Source organism: Lutra lutra, chromosome 11 (genome assembly GCF_902655055.1).
Source record: "Lutra lutra chromosome 11, mLutLut1.2, whole genome shotgun sequence".
In the NCBI taxonomy this organism is placed as follows: domain Eukaryota; kingdom Metazoa; phylum Chordata; class Mammalia; order Carnivora; family Mustelidae; genus Lutra; species Lutra lutra.
Window position 1 is genome coordinate 70,970,245 of NC_062288.1, and position 27,758 is coordinate 70,998,002.

Consider the following 27,758-nt stretch of genomic DNA (forward strand, 5'->3'; position numbering starts at 1 on the left):
AATTCTGCTCCTATAGATAGAGCTCTTATTCCCCCACCCATCAAATAATGGCCTAGTTGATGAGCCCTTCTGGCACATTCTTAGCATTTCTGCTTGCTACGGTCATGTAGCTCCACTGGTAGTCATGGCCTGACCACTTCTGTGATTGAAGACATGATGGCTGTGTCATGTCCTTAGGGAGCACTGTGACTAGAAGACTTGGCTGCCTTCTCCTGGGTCACTCATCGTGGCCCCATGAGCGCCACCAGCAGTGGTTCACCTCAACTCTCCTCCAGCCTGGGAAAGTCAAGACCTCAGCATCTGAGTTTGTCAGAGGTTTGACACCTTGACAATTCCCACAGCTCAAGTCTATCACTCTTAGTCAAGTGTAAACATAACCATTAACATAAATTTATTAGGACACAAAAGTTAATTCAAGATCTTCTGCCAAGAATACTGGGTGTGTGTGCATGTAAGTGTGCGTGTGTGTGTGTGTATTCATCAGGAAAGAACTGGTGAAGAGAATTCTACCCACCTACTCAGTAAAGAAAAGCACATAATCATTCTTGGGTTTCAGTGAATCTTTTGATGATAACATTTGCCAGGAGTTTTGACACTGATTTTTTTTCCTAGGTGGGGGGTCCAATAGGAGTCAAAGGAGATAATGCTAGGTATGGGGTTAGATTTGGAGGTTTTCATCTATTTCTGAAAAACTGCAGTGGCTTTGAGAAATTGTACGGAAAAATCTCATAGCACATCTCTTATTGTTCTCTGAGGTTCCCAGCATACGTCCTTAACACATCATACAAACACTGGAGACTTTAAAAGCAATCCAAGCAATTACCATTTAGGATGGTTTACTACACATCAGGCCCTGCAAAGCACTTTATGTGCATTTTCTTATTCTCATAACAACCTCAAGAGGCAGGACACTGGAACCTGAGGAGCTGTGTGATTTGCCCGACATGACATTACTAGTAAGTGCCAGAGTCAGGATTTGAACGCAGGTTTGTGTTCAAAACTACTGTGGAACAGTATCTCCTTCAAATGTTGTTTTAACCAAGTTTTGAGTTTTGCTATAATTCAAAAAATATTTACTGATTTACAGGTAACATATTGAATGGTGGGTAAGGCTAAGAAAAACCAAAAGGTTCACTTCTCCAAAATAAAGGTCTGTGTGTGGGAGACACCCTGGGAGGCAGCTCAGAGTGGTCTGTGGAGCTGAAATGGCTCCATGTCAAATCCGCCCACGAGCCCTACAGCAGGAACGGCTGGGCTCTATCCTGAAACCACAAATGGAACGAGGAGGGTAACATGCCCTGGATGCAGTGGGGAGCAAGGCCAAGTAGGAGCAGATAAGGCAAGACACTGGAGCTTAGGGACCTAACAGGTGAAGTAGAGATCATCTGTCATTTCATTTGATGAAAGAGAAACAACTGTAGAGAAACTGGGTTGGGGAGCACTGAAGAGAAGTGGTGTTCCAGAAAGTAGACCTCTAGGGCAGCGGCAGGTATCACCAAACACTGAAGCCAAGGAGGTTCTCCCGCCTTTTATGAGGACATGCACAGATGATTAGCAAAAGCCAGGCAGTGAGGAAGGAAGGGTCAGCAGTAAATCCCTCAGGCCTTCCTCAGCCAGGTTGGAGAAGGGACTGTGCTGGGAGTACAACTCTGAAGCAGGGTAAGGGGGAGAGAAAATGGAAATGAACAATCCAACTCCCCGACTCTGAAGCTAAGAGTCCATTAAGGCACTGTAAGAAGCTGGAAAACGATATGCAGCACTGCCTGTGTGATACTTGGAAATACTGGTACGGAAGAGTCGGGGTTGCGTGTCCACAGGCCTGTGAGTCGAGACTGACCCCTGCTGACTGACACTACGGCATTCCGCAGAGCTCTAGTGCACGCACGAGAGGCGTGGTCTTGTCACCACACCAAGATCCAGTTACACCCCTCAACTAGATGAGCGGTTAAACACAAAGCACTTGCATTCTGGGGACACTTGCCCAACAACTGCTTTGGTTTGGGTATAAGGACAACTTTTTTCCATCACATCCGGGGCAGACATGGAACAAGGCAATGAGGACATGAGAATCATAGAAACAAGACCATAGCCTCTTGAGGCCACTACCGGATTACAGGAACAAAACAATGTCATTGCCACAGTAAAGGACAATATTCTGTGTTTCCTCAGATAGGCTGGGATCTGTGCAAGTCACCTCAAAATGGCGTGAAGTTAATTTATTACAATTTAGAGAGGAAGAATTGAGAACTAGCCCTCTGCTTTACTACACTTGAGACTGAAATCAGACCTGACAGGAGAAATGTGCTCAGACTCTCACAGAAGAACTAAATGCAGGCTTTGGGAAGCCGTGGTGCTGTCTCAATGAGCTTTAAGAGGATACCTCTTGGCTCACGGTCTGTTCCTCTGCCCAGGGTTAAAACCAGTTGGCAAGGGGCGCCTGGGTGGCTCAGTTGGTTAAGCAACTGCCTTCGGCTCAGGTCATGATCCTGGAGTCCTGGGATCAAGTCCCACATCGGACTCCCTGCTCGGCGGGGAGTTTGCTTCTCCCGCTGATCTCTCTCTCCTCTCATGCTCTCTCTCTCTCTCTCTCTCTCTCTCAAATAAATAAATAAAATCATTTTAAAAAAATTAAAAAAAAAACAAACCAGTTGGCAAAACAATGGATGGTACATCCAGGCCAGCTTGTCGACCAACTGTCTTAGACATGTCAAAGAGAGCTGTAATGGTCAGTCACAAGCAGTGTTCCAGAAATATGGTACCTGCGGTAATACAAACTGTGTGACCAAGCGATGAGCAGCTAAATTTTATGCAGAAATACACTGGTACAGAAATTCGTCATACGTTAATCACCTTAAGGGGTCTGTAATTCTTGTACTGCAGAAAGTACGGAGTTAAATTTTTAAAATAAAGTAAGTTAAACAGTCCAGTTGGAACTGTATTTTACCAGTTAATCACAACCAGATTTAAACAGCTGTGGTAGGACAACACCTTCTTTTAGGGACTCTCTCAGTATGATTAGCCATCCTGGAGGATATTATTAAAAGTTCATTAAATTCTTATTTGTCAGTCCTTTAACTTGGTGTTAAGAATGTACGCAGGAAATAAACACAGTCCCTGTCCCTGAGGGCATGAGATGTCTGACCCCTGCACCTGAATACCCATGACAAAGCTGTGATAAGGGCCACTGGGTTCCAGGGGGCTGGGGAAGGGGCTGCCTGACTTTCATAGAGAAGAAGAGGCACACCCAGCAGGCAAGGCAGGAAAAAGCATATTCTGTGGACGAAATGGTAGCTATCAAGGCACTGGGAGAAGGAAAGCACATACAGGAGACTCTGGGGCCAGGGCAATGAAGTGCCATGTGGGAAGCTGGACTGGACTCCCAAACAGGAAAATGATGGTAGTGGAAGAACTCATGAAATTCAGGTACTGCACAAAGGTTAATTTAGTTTCAATAAATATGCTGTAGTTACGTAAGATGTTAACATAAGGAGAAGCTAGGTGAAGGGTATATGCGAATTTTCTGTACTATTTTTTTCCAAATCTTCTATAAGTCTAAAATATCTTAAAAATAACCTCCTTTTTTTTTATTTTTATTTTTTTTTTTTAGTACAGGTATATTCAGACAATGATATAGACCTTAGTAAGTCTGGAGCATGGGATTTCTCAATACAAAAAAGCCTTGGAACTGCCCTAGACCTCTCAGGAGAAACCGAAGAGGAAGGGTCCCATGGGGACCTGCAGAATTTGAGGTGTCTGTGGCGAAGCCAGCTGTGGATGGTCAGGAGGCTGGTAAAAACTCAGGGTTGAAAGTCCAGTGTGGTCATCAGCAACAGAGATTCGGTGATGAGCGAACCCATGGAAGTAGCTGAGACGGTCCGAGACCAGAGGAGTCAGAGACGATGGCCAAGGATGAAATCCATGGTAACACCCACGTGTAAGGTGTGGAAAAAGACAGAAGGGCCCTCAAAGGGAAAAGAAGGATGAAACTCAGGAGAAAACCGTCCAACAGACCAAAGAATGTGGGATTTTCAGGAAGGGTCATCAATGGTGTTACATGCTGCAAAGAAGTAAGGAAAGATTCTCAAAGTGGCCAGTGGCTTTAGCCACTTTCGGAAGACTGACCATGTCCTGGTATAATTCGTAAGACTGAAAGGGCTTTTTGGACGTCCCACTAATAGCCTTCAGCGCTACGACCAAGTCCACCTATGAAGTTACCTTAGACTTTTTTTCTGTTCAGCATGGCATGTTTCTAAGTTAAGCATATCAGCTTACTTCTAATTTTTAAAACGTTATAGATGTTTCTTTTTTTTTTTTTTTAGGTGTTTCACTTTTAATTTCTCTCATGCTAAGTAATAAAACAAGGGTTATGTGACCCAGGTTGGGCACTAGTGATTTCAACGGATAAAGTTCATTTGATCTTTGGGCACAGAAATAGCCTGAAGAGGAAATGGAATGCAAGGAGGTCGAGACTGTGAGGGAAGACCAGCTTTTCATGGAGACGGAGGGTGATAGGAAGGGAAGGGGGAGGGAGTGGTCATTTGAAAAGTTTTTTGTTGTTTTTGTTTTTAAGAAAAAGGCTTGAGCGGGCCCATCATCTGAAAGAATACAGTCAGAAGAAAGGAAACAGCTAGCGTTACAGGAGGAAGAGGGGACAATGGGAAGAGCGGGGTCTCCAGGGAGTCAGGAGGGAGGGGGATCCTGAAAGAACCAGGCTTGGAGAAGAGTCTTGGCCCATCGTCTGAGACAGGAAGCAGGAAGAAAGGGAAGGATGCCGGTAAGTTTGCAGGTGGCAAAGGAGAGAGCATGGGAAGTTAAGAAAGTTCCTGTCTGTTGGTTTCTGTTTCTCTGCTAAGTAGAGGGGAAGTGGTGGGGTAGGCAGAATGGTAAAACCTTGTAAACAGCTCTTGTCAGGGCTGATCTGTAGTAACTCATGGCCAACTGGGAACAATCACCCTTTGTAAGCTGCGTTGCAACTCTGTGACCTTGTCATGTGTCTCTCAGCCTTGATTATGATGGTTTTTTATCAATAAGAAGTTTGAGGGGCACCTGGGTGGTTCAGTGGGTTAAAGCCTCTGCCTTCGGCTCAGGTCATGATCCCAGGGTCCTGGGATGGAGCCCCCAATGGGGATCTCTGCTCAGCAGGGAGCCTGCTTCCTCCTCTCTCTCTGCCTGCTGCTCTGCCTACTTGTGATCTCTGTCTGTCAAATGAATAAATAAAAATCTTAAGAAAAAAAGTAAAAAAAAAAAATAAGAAGTTTTAAATTTTACGTAGTCAAAAGGTTTTTTTTTTGTACCTGATTTCTAACATGTGAGCCATTCTTAGAAAGCCCCTCCTTTCCTCAATAGTATAAAATCATAAAAATATCCAGTTGTATTTTTAAGGCTCTTACAAGTTTTTTGTATTTTTTTTTTAACCTTTAATCTGGAACTTGTTTTGGTCTAAGAAGCATGGTAGGAATCCAGCTCTTTCTTTTCCCCCAACACCCATCATGGTCATCTCAACACTACTTATTAAATGGGCTATCTTTTCTACTCAATGATTTGAAACCACTCCTCCTCCTTCCCCCCCACCATTTCCTACTTTTTTAAAAAAATAGTAAATTCAAGGCTGCAATTATCAGCAGGCTGTGAGTTTTCCTGCCATGGCAGAAGAAGGATAAGCATTATGCTCAAAATATGGTTTTATAATCATTACACTACAAGTGGCCTCAGGCTGAAACTGAACTTGTTGGCTCAATACTATGAAAAAGAAAACTATGGCACCTACTAGACTAAAAACAAAAGTTGTTATACTTGGAGAGAATCCCACACCTCTTCAAAAAAGCAACACTGAATAACCCTAAACACAAGATAACACAGCTACTCAGGGTTCTTCTGTGGGCCTGATGCATCCTGATGGGTCTCCTCAAAGCAGGTCTGCCCAAAATTAGACCATCTACAGACACCATCCTGAGCCTTCTTTGTGGTTGAGAAATATCACTGGGAACACCTGCCTTTTAAATTGCTTAAGCTCAAATAAACACATTTTCCTATGTTTTATGGATTGCAATTCTGAATACTCCATGAAAACTCATACAAGGGTCTGAGCAGATTCAAAGCTCTGCTTCTGGGAAAAGTTTTACCCTTGCTAAAATGTACCCGACAGTCCTCTGGTATCAGAGTAGAATGGTTCTCTGTCTGGGAATCAATGCCAGTTGAACTCTGAAGTGCTTCTGTAGAGAAGCAAGGCCTGCTACCTGTCCTCCTGGCACTTTAAGTATATGGAGTCTTTAAACGCCAACTATGAATCTTGGTCTTATTTGTATTCATTTGGAAGGGTCAACCTGGACTTGACTGGACACTAAGCACCTGCCCCCAACACTGTCTAACCCACAGGGGAGAAAGCCCACGCTTGATGTGCCATATAAAAGGGATTCATCCTTCTATACATTATTGGGACACTGGAGTTCAGTTTTAATTAACTTAGTCCTGCCTTTTCGGAGTCAAGATTTAATGCCACACAGAGGCAGCATCACAAACCCTCACACAAAGTACCATTACGTCTTTTGGAAAATTGTAGCTAAAGACATTGCCTGTCATGTATCTCACAAAAGGCACCTCCCACCTAATAGTCAGATAAGCCGATCATCTCAACTGTCTAGTACACTGAGTTCCTCTGTTTGTTTTATTAATTACTTGAAGATATTTTTTTCTTTATATTTTATCATTGTAAGCATCTTTAAGTCCCTTTTTGAAGTAGAGAGAACATAAGTGCCAGAAACAGAATGGACTTGAACTGTTTTGGTCACCACATTTCCAGTACCTAGAACAGTGCCTGTCATTTGTGGCCAACAAATGTGTTGAACAAATAACTAGAAAATAAAAGATTCAAGAAACAGGCACATACATATCCATACAGGTACCAGCACAAATGATGTGGTGTGTTGGGCACTGACACTCACTTTATTAGCAATAATTCAAAGGTAAGGAAAGTTTTGTTTGTATCTCCTTCATTCATTCAGGAAATCTTTGCTGGCACATTGTATGTGTCAGCACCCCTGACGCAGGTATTACTCTTACAGGATTCCTAAATCCACTGGAGTAAGCCGAGGGAGCATCAAATAATTAGGGGACAGTGTTAAGAGTACCATGGTAAGAGATGTGTGCAGATATCCAGAGAACTCACGGGAGAGTGGTTGGCCAGCTAGGAACACAGGGAGTGGGGGCTGGGGAGGGAGGACCATTCTTCTGATGCAGGGTGTGCTGAAGGTGCCCCTCCAAGGGTGAGCCGGAGTTAGCCATGAGGAGAGGCAGGGGAAAGCAGGTCTCTAGGGGTGCCAAGGGCAGAGTCAGAGCAGAGAGAACCAGCAGCCAGTGGGGTCAGGAGCTAAAAGGAGCTGAAGGTGGTCATGGTATCAAGAACAGAAGGCCTCAAAGGTGATGTGGTTGGGAGTCAGAAGCTTTGTACATCCTGAGAGGTCTGAGATTTATTTTCTCAGCAATTGGGAGTTTTGGGGGGGGGTTAAACTGGGAAGTTTAAACTAGTCAGACCCGGCGCCTTAGATGGGTCACCCCAATAGCTGATGAAACCTGGACCAGAGGGAGACAAGAGCCAGGGGTCAGGGCCACTTAGTGCAGGGGTGAGCTGGGAAGAACCTGGACTGTCATGTGAAATGCAAAAGAGAAGTGTTTTGGAGGAAATTGTGTATTTTAATTCTGTATTTTACAGTGACTAGTATTTCTCTTCCATACTTTATTAGTACTAGCATTCCCGGATAATTTCTAAGGAGCTCTGGTTTTACAAATATTCTTTTCATTGCCTTTTTAGTAGACTGCCTTTAGTAGACTACAGTCTACTTTGTTCCCAATGTTTTTATGACGATTCTTGATGCACAAAATAGAAAGTGACAACAGCTGACATTGTTAGGACAGAGGACCACGGTATCTCTCCCTACTTAGTGAGAGCAGCAGACCAGAAACATGTAACGATCACCCTGTTAGGTTTACTCCTGGGGCAGTACGGCTCTAGACAGGAAAGCATGTATGTACTGGAAATATTCAAAAACCTATTTGCAAGGTTACTGAATCTTCTCATAGCAATGGAAAGGACTTTAAGGTCAACATAGAGACTTACCCAGACATCTACACCTAAGTTAAGATAAAGATATAAATCATCTTTAAAACAGGTTTCACAATGACACAGAATATACAGACCATCCTTTCAAAAAGACTCCTTTCCAGCAATCTTCCAAACGAGTATTCTTTTCAGTCATTTCTTTCTCTTTTCCAGAGTGATAACAAGATAATGAGTTAATAATTCAGCCCTGTTTATCACAGCCTGCCGCCAGCATCTGACTGATGTTACCTTATGCACGATGAGCTCATGAGTGCCATCTGGAAGAGTCCTACCATCTTCCTGCATCAGGGGGACGAAGGAGAAACCAAACAATTTCTTCTCTCCTTTCTCCTTTGCTGTGAGAAAAGAGAGAAAGAATTATTTGCTTTTTAAAATGCCTGTTTATACACCTGTGTTCAGACTTGGACTGCCAACAAGCGTGATCAAGAAATACAACCCATGCTCACCAGTTTCCTCTACGTAACAGAGAGCCGCTTTTGTGATGAGACCTCTACCTACAGTAGCCACCCTCCAGCCCGTATTCCTGCCCTGTAGCCAGCAAAGGACACTGCCTGATGAATTTTCTTCATGGGACTCACTATCTGAAAATACGTTTTTTTTTTTTTTTTTTTTTAAGATTTTATTTATTTATTTGACAGAGAGAGAGATCACAAGTAGGCAGAGAGGCAGGCGGGCGGGGGGGGGGGGGAAGCAGGCTCCCCGCTGAGCAGAGAGCCCGACGTGGGGCTTGATCCCAAGACCCTGAGATCATGACCTGAGCTGAAGGCAGAGGTTTAACCCACTGAGCCACCCAGGCGCCCCTGAAAATACGTTTTAAAAAAATTTCTGGATTATTTTTTCTCTTCATCTCCTACCCTCTACCCCCAGCCATAAGCATCACTGAGGGCAGGATTCTTCTATGTTATTTTATTCTAACCTTGGTACCTCAAAGAGTGCCAGGAACATAGTAGGTTCTCAGTAAGTATATGTTAAATCCATGAACAACTGAATGAATGGACGTGAAATTTGATGTTTTGCTCATTACTGGGGCAAAGGTGGTTTCTAGGCTCTGCTTGGCCTATGACAGAACTTTCCCTGTGTCTACATGTGTGAGGACAGAGAGCCCTGTAGAAGCTACTTCCTTGGGATCTTAGACATGAGGATAAACAACATGAACTGTTATCTGTAGTTTAAGAAGAGCCTATTACAGTAGTATTCTGGAAGCTGGACATGGGGCCATGAGGTTTTCAGATGCCTAATGAAGAATTACAAGGGCTGGAAAGGTCAAGGGTTATTGGCAATTATGTACAGAGAAGGAAACTGACATCACATGATATTAGGGAACTTGCTCTAGATCTTGAGGACCATTCCAGTTCTTTCTACCAACTTCCTTCTCCAAAAATGGAGAAAGCATTAAAAGAAACTGGTTGGTTCAACTTGACTGTCTCCTTGTATTTAGATGTTCAGGAGGGAGTTCCAGGGCCTGCAGCCTATTCTGGGCTGGACAGTTAGTCTTTCCCACACAGGGGTGGAAGTGGAGCATTATATTTGATAGAAGAGTTCAGCTCTGGGAAAGCACTGAGGTGTGTGCTAGAGGAGTTAGATATGGTGACCCTGAAGATCAGACAAGAGACTTCAGCAACATATCATTCCCTCACGATTGCTTCTGCCATTTCACCATGGGGAAGTGGGACTCCACATAGAGAACGGTGATTTTGGCTTGGTGGTTTTGGCCCCTAGCATGAGGACATCCCCGAAGTATGGAACTTAAGATTTGGGGGAAAAGACTTACTTAGAAGTAATTTCCTAAGTTAATGTGACTATCTTTTTGTGTCATTTTTGGTATTTAATTTGGAAGGTAACAAGAGTCTGTGAATGAATAAAATTAGCAAAGGTAAGAAAAAAGCAATAGTTTCCCCAAATTTGTCTTTTGTTATAAAAAAAAAAAACACCATACAAGGTTTAAAGTACAATAAACTGATGTGACCCCCCCCCGCTTTTTACTAATGAAGACCCTACATTTATGGATTCTACCTCCTAACTTTCCAGTCCACCCTGATACCCCAACTCCAACAACTGTGCCCTGGGACCTCCAATTTACTCTCCAGGCCTCTCCAGTCCCACTTCCCATTTCTAGGCTCCATCCTTCTAACCACTGTGAATCCTGTCTACCTGCTATTCCTCCACGCTTCCCATTATTATAAGGTAACACTGCACCGGGCTGAAACCCAACCTGCACTTTAGTCTACACCTGCGCCACACTAACCTCACTTTAATTAACACACATTAACCACAGATGGGCCCTGAGCTGGGCAGATTTGCCGCATTTTCCTACCAGCTCACCTTTTGACTTTTGAGACAAGGGATTTCATCCATCCTCTTCCCTTCTCAAGCTGCCAAAACCTCAGCATGTTCCTCACTCTCAGCAGACGTGCAGAGGACTCCCACACACTCTGCCCATTACCCCATCTGCATGGGCCTTCCCACACTATTGCCTGATCTGTCCACTTAACCTGGAGCACTGGACCCCATGCTTCCCTCCCTCAAGAGCACTGTTCCTACACTCGTCCCCTCTCTCTTCTACACATCAGTTTGTTCTCTCTACTGAATCATTTGCACCAAACATGTTTTAGAACTCCATCTTAAGAAAGAAAAAAATCCCTCCCGTGACCCACCATTCCATCCCATTTCTCTCCTCTCTTGTATTCTTTTTTTTTTTTTAAGATTTTATTTATTTATTGGACAGAGAGAGAGATCACAGGTAGGCAGAGGGTTGGGGGGGGGGAGCAGGTTCCCTGCTGAGCAGAGAGCCCGATGTGGGGCTCGATCCCAAGACCCTGGGATCATGACCTGAGCTGAAGGCAGAGGCTTAACCCACTGAGCCACCCAGACACTCCTCACTTGTATTCTTTATAGCAAAGTTTCTGGGAAGATCTGTCTGTACTTACTGCTGCCCTTCCTTTCCTCCACCTCACTCTTGGACTCACTCACCAGGCTTTCATCACCACCAATCCACTAAAAACAACCTGTCAGGTTCAATGACTTCCATGATGCCAAACTGGGTGATAATCGCTCTGTCCTCCATTTACTTGATTTATCACTGGCACCTGACATAGCAGATCAATTTTCTTTTGAAAATCTTTCTTTGGGGCACCTGGGTGGCTCAATGGGTTAAGCCTCTGACTTCGGCTCAGGCATGATCTCAGGGTTCTGGGATCGAGGCCCCCATTGGGTTGTCTGCTCAGCAAGGAGCCTGCTTCTTCCCACCACCACTGCCCCCCCCGCCCCCGCTCTCTGCCTGCCTCTCTGCCTACTTGTGAGCTCTCTCTCTGTGTCAAATAAATAAATAAAATCTTCAAAAAAAAAAAATCTTTCTTCAATTAACTTCCTGGCTTCTATTCCTGGATTCTCCTTCCACCTCATTGGCTATTCTGTCTTAATTTCCTTAGTGGCTTCTTCTCATTCTCCCAAGCTCTCAATGTGGAAGTACCCCAGAGATCCGTTCTTGGACTTCCCTTTCCTATCTAACCTTACTGTTTAAGATCACATCCAGTGTCACGGCTCTGAGAATCAGGGGCATCAGTAATATGCTGGAGCTGGCCTGTCGTGGCTTGTAAGAGTTGACAGTGTGCATCTTTTCCCAACTCCAAGTTCAGTGATGGTCATGTTGGGAACTTGAATTTGGCCATGATGGGGGTATTTACTCAATGGAAATCAGCAAATCCTCTAATTCAGGGCTCCCTTCTCCCCCAGCTCAAGTGCTGGTTATCAAATATTTACAGTACACCACTGAACTCTGTGTCCTCCTTCTCAAGTTTAAGTCTCTAGCATGGATAGCATTCAATGGTCTATATGACATCTTGAATGTTTAAGAGACCTCTCAGATTTCACATGCAATGTTTGGTTTTTGCTCTCCAAAAAGGTTTTTCCTATCACCCTCCCCACTTCAATAAATGATCACTTAATTCTCAGGCCAAAACCTTGGGGGTCATCCTTGACTCTTCTCCTTCCTTCAAATCTGGTCTATCAATAAATCTGTGAAAAAGAATTGACCTACTATCATTCTAATGCAAACCATTTTAACTTGGAGGACTGCTGAAGGCTGTTGAATGGTCTTTCGGTTCCCACCTACAACCCATCACACAAAAGCAGACCAGCTCATCTTTAATCTAAATCTGCTAATGGCACTCCTTGCTCCAAACAAAGTCTGAAGTCTTGCCCATGACTTACAAGACAATGTGGGATCTGGCTCCCTCCCTATGTCTCTGGCCTCATCTCCAAACTCTCTTAGCTGCTCATTCTGGCCTCCTTGATATTCCTTGAATTGCCAAGCATGTTTCAACCTTAGGTGTTTTATATTTACTGTTCTCTCTGCCTATAACTTTCTTTCCTCAGACACTCAAACGCTCATGCCTTTATTTCTTTCAGCTTGTTGCTGATACATCTCATTATCGGAGAGCCTCTCTCTGACTGCCCTTTGTAAAACAGCATCACAGCAACATACCTTTCCAGCACCTGATTCCAGTGTAATCTTCTTTACTATGCTTACAACAGCCTGATACACTACCATGTAATTATTTGCTCAGATATTGTCTGTCTTCCCTTCTTAGCAGGAAACTTCTATGAGAGGAGTTATTCAGTTGTGCTCACTCATGTATCTCCAATGCCCAGGGAAGTGCTGGACACATAGGAAGTGTTCAGTAAACATGTGTTTTATGAGTAAAAGATACTTCTTAAATAAATATACATACACAGGGACACCTGGGAGACTCAGTTAGTCAAGCATCTGCCTTTTGGCTCAGGTCATGATCTCAGGGTCCTGGGATGAAGCCCTGTGTTGGGCTCCCTGCTGAGTGGGAGTCTGCTTCTCCCTCTCCCTCTGCACACCCCCCTCCCCACTTATTGTGCTTTCTCTCTCTCAAATAAATAAATAAAATCTTGTTTCTCTCTTGCTTTCTCTCTCTCAAATAAATAAATAAAATCTTAAAATACACACAGACACACAGAAATATTTGGGAACTCATGTGATTAAGTAATTGCCCTGATTATTCAATTTATGGGACTATGGGGATTTTTCTCCTTCATGCTTGTGCTGTTTCTTCTGAATTTTAACAATGAATATTCAAAAACCAAACTGACACTGTGAACAATGTTTGAAATACAAGGACAAGAGGACAGATCTAATGGGTTTTCCTGAAAATTGCCTTTCTTCCATTTCCAAGTTCTGCTCTTTCTTCCTTTTCTCTCATTTCATCTTTACTTTTCTCTTTTTCTTACCTTAAAGCTCAAAGCTTGTATTAGCTCGACTGAGAATTTATAACAAAGACTGGGGAAGGTATGCTACGGCATCATTCCAAGTGCTTTCTATTTTGCCACTCTAAATCCTTTCCATAACACTCCTCTGGGAATTTGGGAGAATGGTAAGACCTTGCTAGTCATTTCCCTACATTCTGAAACATCCACCAAAGAATAATTACTGGAGCTCCCTGAGCCAGTTCCAAAATATGCCATCATCCTTGCAACAGACAGTCGTCCTCTCTCTGAATCCGGGGTGAATTACACAGCACTCAGGCGAGGTCACCGCATATCTATTGGCAGTGTCCCCATTCTTTCCAGACTAGAGAGGAGCCTGCTGCTTCTCTAGTAATGTGATTCCTCTGGTACCCCTTGTTTGCTCCGGAAGCAAGCACTTCTGGTAGTGTCTAAGTTATACTTCAGAGACGCAGGGATAGCAGAAGATGGGAGTGGGGGCTTGAGAGGGTGGTAAAGAGTACAAAAGAATTAAAGTAGAGATGTCAAGAAATGACAATTTTAGGGACAGCGGTGTTCATAGGGGCAAATCCTGGATCATCTCTCCATTTTGGGTTTTTTCAGTTCTGTAAAATGAAGCAATTACTTCATATCATCTCTAAGGCCTATTTGACTGACATGACTTGTCATCTGAACACTGAGACTGCCCGGTGATGCAGATATATGCAAATCAGATATCACTCTGAGCCAATCGGAAGCTCTCCTGGGGACTTCCCAGGCCTAGAAAGGTCCTCCTGGGTTCCCCTGAGGGGTGTGAGAGCTGGGTGACCTCGTGGCTGGAGAGCAGCAGATGGGTTAGGACTACCTAAGCTCCCCTGAGTCAGAAAAGTTTTTAATTCTGTGTCTCCCCTTTCTGTCTCATCTTTCTAAACTGTGAAACTGATAAACTAATTTTTATGAAAATGAATGATTTAAGGAGAACCCTGTAGACTTCCGTATGTATTGTTTCCCTCCTTTTCCTTCCTGAATGTTTCCACAGAGGTTATTGGTTCTTTGAGAAGTGAGCCCACTCACCTCTCAGGACTCCACTGACCTTCACCCCTCCCTCTAGAAGGTCCCTGCTTTGTTACCCTCTCTGCAGATTAGCCCATACTGTCCTAAGGCAAGCGCCTTAGCCCAGCACAACAAAGCCAACCCCAAGAAACACTTACTGGAACAATGCCGAAATTCAAAGCGGATGTGCGCGCCCCTGAATTTATCCACAGGAATGGGAAGTTTGAGCAGTTCGGACCACCTGGGACTGTTGTTATGATAAAGCACGAAGGAGTGGTACTCACTAGCTGGTGGCTCTCCAGAGCCAAAGGAGATAAAATCCTAACAAAGGAAACACGCGGGTTAAAGACAGCTTCATTTAGAGATTATCTGAAAAACAGCGGAGCAATTGCTTTGCTCTATCGGCCTGCTCCCCAAACGGCACTTCATGGAGAATGACCTCCCCTCGTCGTCCTTTGCAGGGCTGTTTTACACCTGCTTCTGCCGGTAGCTGCATCTGCTTAATGCCCATGCACATCTCCCAGGGCCTACTGTGCTGGGGGTGAACCTTGGGGACAAGTACGAGATGGGCAACTGCACGCCCAATTTGGAGTTCAACTACGCGGCAAAGTCCTCAGCCTGCCGCTGTCACACGCCGGTTCTGTGCCTCCCTGGGAAATGCAGGAAGCTGCAAGGCTCACACAAAACACTTCTTGCATAAAGGAACCTGGTATCACCACCCCAATCAGTACCAGCTCACTTGTCAGGCCCTATTTTGATCAAAATGAAAATACATGGGACGAAATGTGGCAGTTTTTATTTATTTTTTTTTAACCAGTTGCCAAAGACAAAGTGTTCATCTCCAAAACTAGGACAGATGAAAGGGGGAGAACGGAATGACAATAAAAACGCGACATTTAAAGAAGAGCTGCTGTGAGGAAATTACTGCCACAATTCATGAAACAATCCAACTGTAAAACCTTTTTGTTTCTCTACTTGCTTTTCTGGAGGGTATTTCAATGATGAAAAAAAGGAAGAAAACCACACAAGGGTGGAGGAGAAAAGTAAGATCAAAAAGAACGCAAACCAGAAATTAACTGATGACATTAAAGGTGAACCCAAAATGATGACGTGGGATTGTTTTACCATAAAGGACCCAGTATGCACATACCTTTAAGATCTGGCCACTACTCTCCACAATGAACATGGTTACTTCCACATTTCTGGCCACGCTCTTCCCTCCTTTCTCAAATTCGCCCCTTTCTATAGTGATGTATAAATCATTTCTCATTTCACCTAGTAGGAAAATTAAAACCATGTTTATATATGTGTGTGTGTGTGTGCATGTGTGTGCACACGAGTATGAAACTAAGAAGTGTAATAAAATACACAATCAAGAAAAGCCTTAGTCCATAAAATGTACTGTGAGAGCATACATATAAAAGTAAAAATATTATACTTACACTTTTATATAAGGGTCCCCACCCTCATTGCCCATATCCAAGAGAAGTGAAGGCCAGCTTCTGCTGGTCTGAATTTGCAATACTGCAAATGTCCGGTTAGGAGGCAAATACAGGGATTGCGTAGGAAGGTGTTGTCAAGTTTTACCATTTTTCAATATTTTCCTCATTTCATTTATGAGGTGTGATTTCAAAATGACAGCCTAGCAGGGTGGCTCAAAGAAGCCAGTCTTAATACTTTATAGACACAACACTTTAAAAGTAGAAAAAAATACCCAAATGGAATAAAATGACAGGACTGCAAAGGGTAGAGTTACAATTTAAATCTTTTTCAAAATTCGTGGACAAAATGATCTCACTGCTGAAAGAATCCAGGTTAGTGCTTTATGAACACAGATGTAGAATAATTCAGTTATGCAGACAAGCTTGGCTTCACATTCCTTACCATAACGCTATAAAACAAATAAGATTCAAACTGACATAGTCTATGAATGCATATGCCATTTATTTTTTTTTCTCCATTGGTGACTTATAAAACTTACTACTCCAAGAAAAAAGAGAAATTTGATGCCAAGGAGCAAACTTAGCCAAACAGGCTAAAAGACTGTTTTTCCTTTCCTATAAGAATTAAGGGTAAGTGGTAAGTGACTAGGGAAGTGAGAAAGAAGTAAACAAACTATTACCATAAAGTTTTTGAAGATAAATACTGGTAAGGTCAGCAGAGTTGAATTCACTTTTACTTAACATAGTTTTCAAACACTAGAAGAATCACTGTCAATGCTCTTTTTTTTTTCTAATAAAAAACTTCTCCATAAAAAAAGCACAGATCACTAGAAGGAACAATAACCATACAAATAAACCCACAACTGGGAGATTTAGAAAACTTCCTGACCAAAGTGTGTTCAAGAAAGTGCCCCAGCTTTCAAAACCATGGGGGAATACCAGTGTGACTGGTCACTTTCCTCCATGAAGACCAACTTTTGATGATGGCATCATTTACGAATGACCAGAGCTGACGAGGAAACAGACGGCCCATAAAGAGAGAAAATGAGTAAGTCCCAAAAAGGATGAAATCGAAACCACTCTTTACAAAGAGCATGTAAAAAATACATGGGAATTAACAGATATAGTGGTCTCTGGCTTATGCATTTCTAGTACTCTCAGACAAATCGATTTGGAAAGGCAACGATCTTGGAGTTCTGGGAGGAAACCAATGTGTTTCACCAGATTTAAAATTAGATCTATATGCTTTATAAGTGTTTTTGTTTGAACCACCTCTTTTGTTTTAAATTTGTAGAGAATGGCCCGGTAAATTTTTATAAGCTTGTTCGATTTTGTTACTATATGTATTCATTACTATACACATACACATCCTTAATATAAACTCATTTTAACAATTTAACAATCCCATTACAAAATGAATGGTACATTCACAGACTCTGTCCTCTGAATCAACCAATTTCAACCAAATCAAAATAGGCCTGGTACACTAATGGTCTGCACACGTGTTCTTTCGACAATAGGTCTGGGAGGAAATTCTTAACAATAGTTTTCCCACTAACAGATTTGGCAGATGAAAAAGCAACACTCAATTCAAGGTAGTTGAGAGCAAAAGATGTCTGTTAACAAGAGTCAACTTCCTTTGCTTCTTAGAGTAGGTGACACATAATGAGTGGCTCTGCTTACAAACAGGCTACAGCATACGCTGATTAATGGGAAGTATAGCTACAGGGTATCTACCTTAGGAAGTTCTCTGAATGAGTCATTAGCTAGTCCAAACCACATGGGATTAACTGTCCTGCAAAATGAAGAGTGTTTCTTGGGGAGGGGCCTTCCACTCTCAACTTTTGAAAGGAATGGCAACTCTGACTTTAGCAAAGGCAAGAGAGGATGAGGGAGGTTCGCAAGGTGACCAGTTCTCCCCAGGCTGTAGGCTAGGCCTGAAGGAGGAACAGGGGTGGTGGGGAGAGGAAGGTACTGCCAGTATTAGGAAATTCTGCCTCCATGTAGTCATTCAGCAAATATTCTGAGCACCCACTATGGGCCAGCTATTATTCTAGGCCAGGTAGGCACAGCTGTGAACAAAGCAAAAATCCTTTTCCCAGAGTTAAGATTCTAGGAATGGGGAGGTCTTTAATAATGAAGTCAAATATATAGCATGTTGTATAATAATAGGAAGTACTGGGGATAAAAGTAAGACCAAGAAGGGGCATAGGGAGTGCTGAACGGCGGCAGAGGGGATGTCATATGAGAAAAGACTTCTGAGAAGATGAGAGATCTGAGGAAGCTATGCCGTAGTTTGATCAAGGAGCAAGGCTTGAAATGGCATCGGCTTCCCGAATCGATCCACAAAGCCTGTTTTGCTTATACCATAGCTGAATTCTTCTATCTCTTCTGATTTCAGAAAAATTCAAAGAAGCCTAAAGCATTCAGAGTTACAGGAAGATTGGAATAAAAGATCTGGATTCAAGTCTCTCTCTCTCCCTCACTCTGCTCTCTGCTCCACGTGACTGAAGTCTGAACAGGGTAATATAAACCTCTAGGCCTCAAGATTTTGTGTTATTAAAATGGGGGTAGGAGGGACAAGACTACTTCGTTATGTTAGGCTGTGTCTGTGACTTAGAGAAGAACTTCAGAAATACACACATTCATAAATAAGAGCTCCTTAAGGCACACGCTTTCCTCTTCTGGTCTTCAATGGACACTCTCCCTGCAACCCCTTTTTCTCTTGCAAACCTTTAGACTCAAGTAGGATGTGTCTGAAAAGAGAACACAGAACAAGGAGAACATTTCTCCCAGATGACATTCTACATACGTCTCCCCAGGAATTCTGCAGCTTGCTACGTTCCAATACCTCAAGGTACCGCACCTTGCCAAAATATGCAGCAGGATACAGTTGAAACATGTGCTAATTAAAATCAATACACTTGAGGTCAGCTCTGGAGAAAACTAATAAGCCCAAATGGTATTAAGAAAGCATCTTGGGTAATGAAGAGAGCAACCATAAAGTGAGTATGAAATGGAGTCATAGCACTAGTGTGAAAAACTACTTTCCTGACAATGTTTATTAACACCCTGCACCTCTCAAATTTAACACTCTGTAAATTTGATGGGCAGAACACTTTCTTCTGTTCAGCAGGCCCACTAGCTCTGCCCATGTGAGGGCTTCTGAAAATATCACTGTAGACAGAAAAAAATTTAAGGTTACAACAATGGGACCAAATACAAAAGAGTTCAGCGACTACATCAAATGGGGTTGATTTATGGCTTGACCTCAAGAGCCAAGAGGCTTCTACCAGTAGCTGAGAACCATGTTCTTTGATTCTGTGCTGTGAACTCCCTGCGTAAAGCCCGAGAGTGTAAGCTCACATCAAGTAAACCACTGCTCTCCGCCCCGGGCTGATCAGGGGGTCTTAATCTGTGCTGGATATTTGTTAACATTTATGGAACTGGACAAGAAAAGTTTCTGTCCCTTCGTCAAAAACAAGTCAACATAGGGGTCCCTGGGTGGCTCACTGGGTTGAGCATCTGCCTTCGGCTCAGGTCATGATCCCAAGGGTCCTGGGATGAAGTCCTGCATTGGGTTCCCTGCCCTGCGGAGAGCCTTCTTCTCCCCTCTCCCTCTGCCTGCTGCTCTGTCTACTTGTGCTTTCTCTCTATCTCTCTGTCAAATAAGTAAATAAATAAAATCTTAAAAAAAAAAGTCAACATGGGTCTAAGACTAAGAACTTTGATCATACTAATGATGAGGACAGTGGTAGTAGATAAATGGGAGCTGGGTACTTTGCCAGGCGCTATAAAGACAACAGCTCATTAAACTTTCACATCAACATTTTAAGAAGGCCCTATTATTTCTATTTTATCGATAAGAAAACAGATGTGTAGAAATTAAGAAATGTGTCCAACATATCATCAATGTACATTAAAATAAAATCTTTTTTTTTTTTATGAAAAAGTGTAATTTAACAGGGTGAGAATGGCCATCAAATAATCTAGTGCAATTCAACTTTCTTCAGCAGACCAGTGCCTTAAGCAAGGAAGGGATGAGTCCCAGTCTATTCTGCATGGGTCGGCCCAGGCTTAAAGTACTGATTTCAGTTCTAGAGACCATCTTTACAGAACTGGGAGAGATAGGAGCGGTATCATTCAGATCATAAACAATACAGAGAAAGGGCTTAGAACCCATCAGAGGAAGAATGACGGTGACAAGAGAGTTAACTGAATTAAAAAATGTTGAGGATGCAAGCAGAAAACCTCAACCCAATGGATAAAAGGTGTAGAGAAACTGGTCCAACACGACAGAGGTCATTCTGAGATATGGTGTGTTCTCGGTCATTATCAATATTCAATTATGTGCCAGAAAACCATCACCAGGAACCTGAGGAAGAAATTCATGCAATGGATACACTGGTTGGGCTGCATGGCCCTTCATGTGTGCAGCAGGCAGAAAAATGACACCCCCTGCACTCCCAAAAGATGTCCAGGTCCTAATCCTGGGAATCCGTGAATATGTTACCTTACACAACAAAAGGGACTCTATGGCTATGATTAATTAAGTAAGGATCTTGAGATGGGGAGATTTTCTTGGATTATCAGGATAGGTTCAATAGAATTATAAGAGTCCTTATAAGAGAGAGAGGGAGGCATGAGGGCCAGAATCAGAGAAGAGGATGTGATGAGGGACGCAGACATTGGCATGATGTAGGGCCATGACCCAAGAAGTGCGGGCAGTCTCCAGAAGCTGGATAAGGCAAGGAACTAAGTTCTCTCTTGCAGTCACCAGGAAAAATGTAGCCCTGCTGATAGGGCTTGCTTTTAGCCCAGTAAGACCTGTACAAATTTTTGATCTCCAGAACCGGAAGAAAGTATTTTTGTGGTGTTTTCAGCCATCCCATCTGTAGTGATCTGTAACAGCAGCCATAAGAAACTAATATAATATGCCATCTGTACCCAAGATTCTACCACCTCACGATACGTTCACGGGTGGGGGGGTGGGATAGGGACAGAATCACACGTAACTGGGTATCAAAGCAGACCACAGAAAGGAAACATTTATGGATGGGCTGAAAACCAAACTTTGGCGTTCTCACATAGAGTGGACTTCTATGAAATCTATTCATGTCTTCTCTTTTTTTTTTTTCCTGTCATTCATATTTTTGTTTTGCTTTATTTTAGAAGGATATTGAGATGGTGAACTTTTGGGGGGCATAAATTTTTAATTTTTGCTTGTACATTAAACAAACGATGGCGAATGCTACAACAGCACCCACGGTAGGCCTGACAGAACAGTGTTGTGTCAAGAAAGGAGAAGGGATGGGCTGTGGCTCCCTGATGTCCATCACACTCTAGGATGAGGCACGGATTTCTGGTAGGGCCAGCTGAGGTAAGTCCTACACCCTTAAGTAATGGCCTGTAACTTCAACATTTTAGAGGCATGAGCCCCTCCCTCATTCTGATTTGGGGCTGGAACCCCAACCTCAGCAATAACATGGAAGATTCTTAGCCTCCACCTCTCTCATATCGCTGTGGTATTCATTGGTTGAAAGACCACGATGCCCTCCCCTAGCATGATCGTGGGGTTTAGGTCTCAGCCAAGTGGTTGCACATACATGATATGGAGGCCCAGTGACTTGGACTGAGGAGTAGTAAGGTTTGGTTAGATTTAGGATTTTCTTTTTTTTAAGATTTTATTTATTTGACAGAGAGAGAGAGATCACAAGTAAGCAGAGAGGCAGGCAGAGAGAGAGGGGGAAGCAGGCTTCCCACCAAGCAGAGAGCTTGATGGGGGCTCGATCCCAGGATCCTGAGATCATGACCTGAGCAGAAGGCAGAGGCCTAACCCACTAAGCCACCCAGGCAGTCCTTAGGATGTATTTTTAAGGAAGATCCTATCATACTGGCTCCCACCTGCTTCCCCCAAAAGAAACCTTATCTCAGATGCTGCTGTGTATCTGTTGATACGAATGTCTCTGTCAGAGACTGATAAAGAATAATAATATACTTAAAAGAAAATCTCAACCCCTCCCTCCTCGAACACTCCACAACTTTTACTTAATTCCTTTCAGGGTTAGGAGCTTCACAGGCCTCCTAGGAAAGACTGAGTGTACCGGAAGGATTTAATTAAGGGTTCCTTAACAAAGAGTGAGTTTAACCAGCTGGTACATGGGCACAAGCCTCCAAGGGAACACGGCACAAATGGAGAAGATAAAGTAGGGAGACAATGATTAAAGCAAGGACCATTTCTCCTAGAAAGAACAATAAACTCAGAATAAGAATGGACCTTCCAGGGCGGGACAAGGGGTGGGCTCAGCCTGACCTCCCATGACATTCCAGACACATCAGCCAGCTTTGCTCCAGAATGTCTGGTGGATGGAAACTTAGTGCTTCCCGATATTCAGTACAGTCTGTTAAGACATTTAGAGGCAGGCTGTCCAATACTGTAACCGCCACCACATGTGGCGACTAAGTACGTGAAATGTGACTTGGCTGAAAAGAGACGGGCTGTAAATGGGCAAGACTTCGCAGCCTTCAAGGATAGAGGTTAAAGAAGAGAGTGTATCATAACTCATTAAGAATTTTTTACATGAATTATTTATTGAAATGGTAATATTCTGAATGCCGTGGGTTAAATAAAATACATTATTAAAATTAATCTCTACTCTTTCTCACTCTTTTGAAAGTGTCTACTAGAGAAGTTACAATTACATTTGTGGCTCTAATTATAGCTCTACCGGAGAGTATGGATTGAAATATTTTTGCTGCTCTCCCTGTCATGGGCTCAGAGAGCAAACGATGGAACTTTCGGCAGAGCTGCGCGGTTTGTAGGGAGCCGTGATAGAGCTTCAAAGAAAGTGACTTGTCCTCTTTGAAAATTAGACACCCTAAGAAACAAAGTGCTGGAAGACCGACCCATAACAACGGGGAAGGGTCATGGTGGCTGGAAAGCGCATGGCCAGATCACCGCCTCACACTAGATGACAGCTCAGACACATGCCCCTCCAGCAGCCAGACCAAGAGCAGAGTTTCAGTTTCTGTTTTTCTCATTCCAGAAAGAGTCTGGCACCAATTACATGCTATGATCCTCAACAGGAGTTTTGTGTACGTTCCTGTCAGTGTCAAGACCACAGGTAAGTCCTTCTGCAGAGACTCAGAAGCTCCGTTGATGAGCCTGTCCTGTTGGTCCAAGCACGGGCCTCACCTGTCCCGACCCCTCTCAGAACAGAGATCAGCTCTGAAGGATGAGTCTAGAAAGTGAAAGGAAAATAAAAAAAAAAACAGCCAGCAGACTGTCAGTGCAACCTGGCCTCAAAAGTATGCCTTCTCACGGAAGAATTCTGCACAAGTCTGCATTATAGCCACCAGTGAGAACCAACTGACAAGTCAACATTCTGAAATAAAAGGAGACGAACAATGAGCGCTTGTTTGCCAATGCAAGAAAATTCCACTGAGTTTTAAAGTTGCTGTCGGCTGTTTATGTAAACACACGAGCCTTTCCCTTCTTCCTCTAATTTGGAAGATGAAGAAGCCACAGAAGGAAAAGAAGAGAAAAAGAAGCAAGTACTTTAAAATAATCTCTTGGCATCCCGGGCACGGCAGACTGGGGTCCGGGAGACTGACTGCCTGAGCAGGGAGAACCTCGCCACTCTACGGTGGTGCAGCAGAGGGACAGACGGGAGCCTTCTTCCACTCGAAGTTCATTTCCATCATTAAAGCCAGACAAAAGGGACATGAGCACAGCATATCCCAGACAATTATTCAGCTGGTGAAGTGTCATGTTGCTTTGTGTTTTTCCACTTGTCAATGATACTGCCCAGAGACCAAGCTGAGGAATTCTTCCAGCAGCTGTCTGCATTCTGTTTGAAAATATGTTTTTTATATTAGATTTGCCCATCAATTTGCTTCCTGGTGGCATGAAATTTTTTTCTTTTTTTGTTACAAAGGAAATACCAGTTATTTATAGCAACTGAAGGAAATAATGATGGGGTGTGAGAGCAACTGAGTAACAGGCCACCAAGTAAACAGTTCTATAAACAGTCATTTTCAACAACAGTAGCATGAGATGCTCGGGCAAAGCCGGTCCCTAAGCCAGGTCAGGTCATCTCAGGAAATTTCCAGGCTTTTGCTGAGCCTTCCCTGCATGAACAGATTTGCATGAAGAGATCACGAGATGCTGCAACAGGGCAATGCTGGTCATTTCTGCATCACATGAGGTCTTCATGCGCAGCGGTCTCACCATTCCTCTCAACAGCTGTGCTGGGAGCCTTGTCCAATGCAACTTCCCGCGCTTGCTTCCACGTACGAGATTTAACCAGAGATTTACCTGATCTCGTTTCTAAAAATACTGTTAACAATTTCAGAGTATTTCATCTGGTCTACGTTTCTCTTGGTTGTAGAGGGTGGAATGTGGGGCACAGAGAAATGTTACCACTTGGCATTTACTTGAACAGCGTGACTCTCATTAAACACTTAAAATTAGAAAGACGCTTTTTTTGAGTCCTTTCAGATTGTTAGGAGAGATCTGAATAGATCTCAAACAGAAGTAGGAAAGGTGTAGAAATACATATGGTATTTGCATATGGCTGCTTATTTGCATATACAACTTAGAAAAATCCTCCAAGAAGGGCAAAATGCTGCTCAACAATTATTCTTATCAAAACCTGTAAGGATTTCCCCTAAGTGACTTCACTAACATTTTCCACCCAAGGGTAAAATATTTTCTGGATCCTACCCCAGTTTTCCTTCTTCTTAAGGGTCATAAAGAATGTAGCATGGCCCTCTAAGTTATCCATCCAAAGATAATCAAAATGTAAAGATATTTTCAAGAAATCTTTGCTTATTTATTTTCATATAACTCATTTCCTTCTTTAGCATGGTCCATTTGAACTCTTCAAACCTGACTATCTGAAAAATTTCTTAAGTGTCAAACACAGACATAATAAGCATATGTCAACCTTTGGTCCATCTCAAGTCACTTACCAGGCATGATGATATTAGAAAAACCCAACTTCCTCGTTATAGACACTCCGTGAGAAAATACTGATGAGTATTCTCTTCTGATTTGTTCAATGTCTCCATGTAATAGCTGTAGGGAAACTGCTAAACCTAAAATAAATGAGAGATACCAGAGTAAAAAATAGAAGGACAGAAATAGCATGAATGGAAATCTGAACTTGCTTCAACAAGCCTGCAACTATAATAGCATTGTTTTAAATGAAAGGTTACCATGCAGACAAAATTTTTAAAAATCTATAGGAATAATTTCTAGAAAACATTTTTCTAACTTGACTCTCTGAGTTTTCCTGTGTTTAAGGAGGTTCATAGCGACTGGTAAAAACTTGAGCAGAACACCAAGAAGAGGAAGTCTTGTTTCAGCCCCTACACCCTCTTCTTCAGCAACCCCCGCCAGAAGGAAATGTCCTTACACGAACACTCGTGCCAGCAACTGTCATGGCTACCTGGCCCTTGAAGATACTGATTTCAAAAGTGGAGTTCTCATTTCCTTTAACTCTATAAAACCTATGAATACTTACTAAACACGATAAAGGTAGACACAACGATAAAGTCATGTAATAATTCAAGGATTTTAGGGATATTCATAGAGAAATTCTTAAAACATAAGTAACAGGGGTGTCTGGCTGGGTTAAGTGTCTATTCTTGGTTTTGGCTTAGGTTGTGATCTCAGGATCATGACACTGAGCCCTGCAAAGGGCTCCGCGCTCGGCAACGAGTCTGCGTGGGATTTTCTCGCTCTCTGTCTCTGCCCTTCCTCCTGCTCATGCACACATTCTCCACCTCTCAAATAAATAAATAAATAAATCTTAACAAACTTAAGTAACAAAGGTGGTTATAACAAAACCAAGATTATATTAATATTATGTGCATTAGAAATTCCTAATGGCATTATTTTCTGAGAAGAATTTAGCAGGATACAGGCCACTTTGACAAATAAAAGGGTATTTAGTTGGTAAAGTAGTAAAATTATCTTTTTTTAAACCCCAATTATAGTGACATCACTAGAGTAGGATATATAAAAGATGAAAGATAAATTATTCTTATCTATTTTCCCCAAATCTCAGGCAAAAGAAGTACAGAAAGGAAATTAATGTCATCTTTGTGAATATATTTGTATATTTGAGAGGGTACTTCTGTTTTTTAATTCCCTCTTGCTTTTCGTCTGTTATTTTAAACAAGAAAGAACAAAATGAAAGTCCGTTACTTATATTAGTGATAGAAAATGAAGCCGATCAAAGCAGACTTATTTTTAAAACTTCCAGTCATCACTAAACTGAACTCAATTTTTTTCTTATTTATTTTATTATTTGTTTTTAATGAAAATTTTTAGGTAGTTACCATACAGTGCAATGTTGGTTTCTGGAGTAGAATTCAGTGGTTCATCACTTACATACAACACCCAGTGCTCATCACAAGTGCCCTCCTTAATCCCCATCACCCATCTAGCCTATCCCCCCCAATCAACCCTCAGTTTGTTCTCTATGATTAAAAGTCTCTTATGGCTTGTTTCCCTCTCTCCTTTTTTTCTTTTCCCCCTTCCCATATGTTCATCTGTTTTCCTTCTTGAACGTCACACATGAATGAGATCATGGTATTTGTCTTTGACTGACAGACTTCACTTAGCGTAATAGATCTAGCTCCTTCCATGTCTTTGCAAATGGCAAGATTTCATTCTCTTTGATGGCTGAGGAATATTCATTGTATATCAATATACTACACCTTCTTTATCCATTTATCAGTCAATGGACATTTGGGGTCTTTCCATAGTTCAGGTATTACTGATGATATTGCTGTAAACATCAGGGTGCACGCATCCCTTCGAATCCATATTTCTGTATCCTTCGAGTAAACAGCTAGTATGAACTCAATTTTAAAATGTATTTGGATGGTGGACTCAAGAGGATAATAAATCTGTGCTCCAAAGATTCTCTATCTATATCATTACTTACCATGTGCAAGCTATCATTCCCCATTCATAATTTATAGTACTTCAATATTATCTCAAACATGAACCATAAGAATGACAACAATCATGCTGGCATAAAAAAGAAATGCAAAGTGTATCCAGCACACATCTACATTAGGATCTTCCCTTCATTCTCCCTCAACAGAGTGAACAAATAACAACAAAAGCAGTGTCTTGTTAGTTAGTTCGCTTGGTTTTCAATAAAGTGGTTGAAACATCAGGAAAATTTGTTTAAAAAAAAAAAAAAGCATTAGGTCAGAGAGAAGATGGAGCCTTTCCTGGGGTTCAAATCTGACCTAGATGGGGCATACCCAAGGGTCAGAGACTAAAGAAGTGAAGGACAGGGCAGGACTGCATCATTATGTCCTCATACTTTTCAGTGTGTGGGTCCAAGAGAATGTGTAAAAGAGTTATTATCAGAATTAGGTTAAATCTGGTGGGTACTCAGGAACGTTAATTAAATGTTCATTCCATTTTTACCTACCTTTCCTTTATCCCTCTCCCTACCCCCACTCCATTTGAGTTGGGTGACTGAAGGTAACACAACGGAGGAGCACCTGCTCACCAGTGCCCACAAGGAATGAAAGAGGGGAGTATAAGTGGTCTGGACGGTTTGACAGTGAAACAGTCGGTGCAGCTTCGGGATACTTTAATGTGGTGCTATTGGTTCCTTTTAAAACCCAGAGGCAGAAGGATGAAGACAAACTAACATGTGTTATAATCCATCTGTCCCAACAGCTATTTCTTCCTGACTCACGCTCTCCCACTACCCCCACCTCATTACTGGTGTTTCTGTTCTCTACCCACTTCTGTCCTTTTGCCTTCAAAACACTCACCCACACCATCACCATCACCATTAACATCATCAGGAGCTGATATTTGTAGACTAGCAGTGTGTGCCAGACATGGTACATAAGAACAGTCCCTCCTGCTGGGAAGAACA

The 27,758-nt window shown here is 42.6% G+C and overlaps 1 protein-coding gene across 4 annotated transcripts in view; it reads right to left on the reverse strand.

The window, feature by feature from the left end:
- Positions 1 to 27,758, reverse strand: part of DOCK4 (dedicator of cytokinesis 4) — a 427,767-nt gene that overhangs the window by 145,194 nt on the left and 254,815 nt on the right. For all 4 annotated transcript variants that reach the window (XM_047694527.1, XM_047694528.1, XM_047694530.1 and 1 more), the window contains exons 13-16: positions 24,814 to 24,939; positions 15,549 to 15,673; positions 14,557 to 14,719; positions 8,345 to 8,451 (exon numbers count right to left, since the gene is read on the reverse strand). In XM_047694527.1, the coding sequence (XP_047550483.1) occupies positions 8,345 to 8,451; positions 14,557 to 14,719; positions 15,549 to 15,673; positions 24,814 to 24,939 (521 nt within the window). The remainder of the gene's footprint in view (positions 1 to 8,344; positions 8,452 to 14,556; positions 14,720 to 15,548; positions 15,674 to 24,813; positions 24,940 to 27,758) is intronic.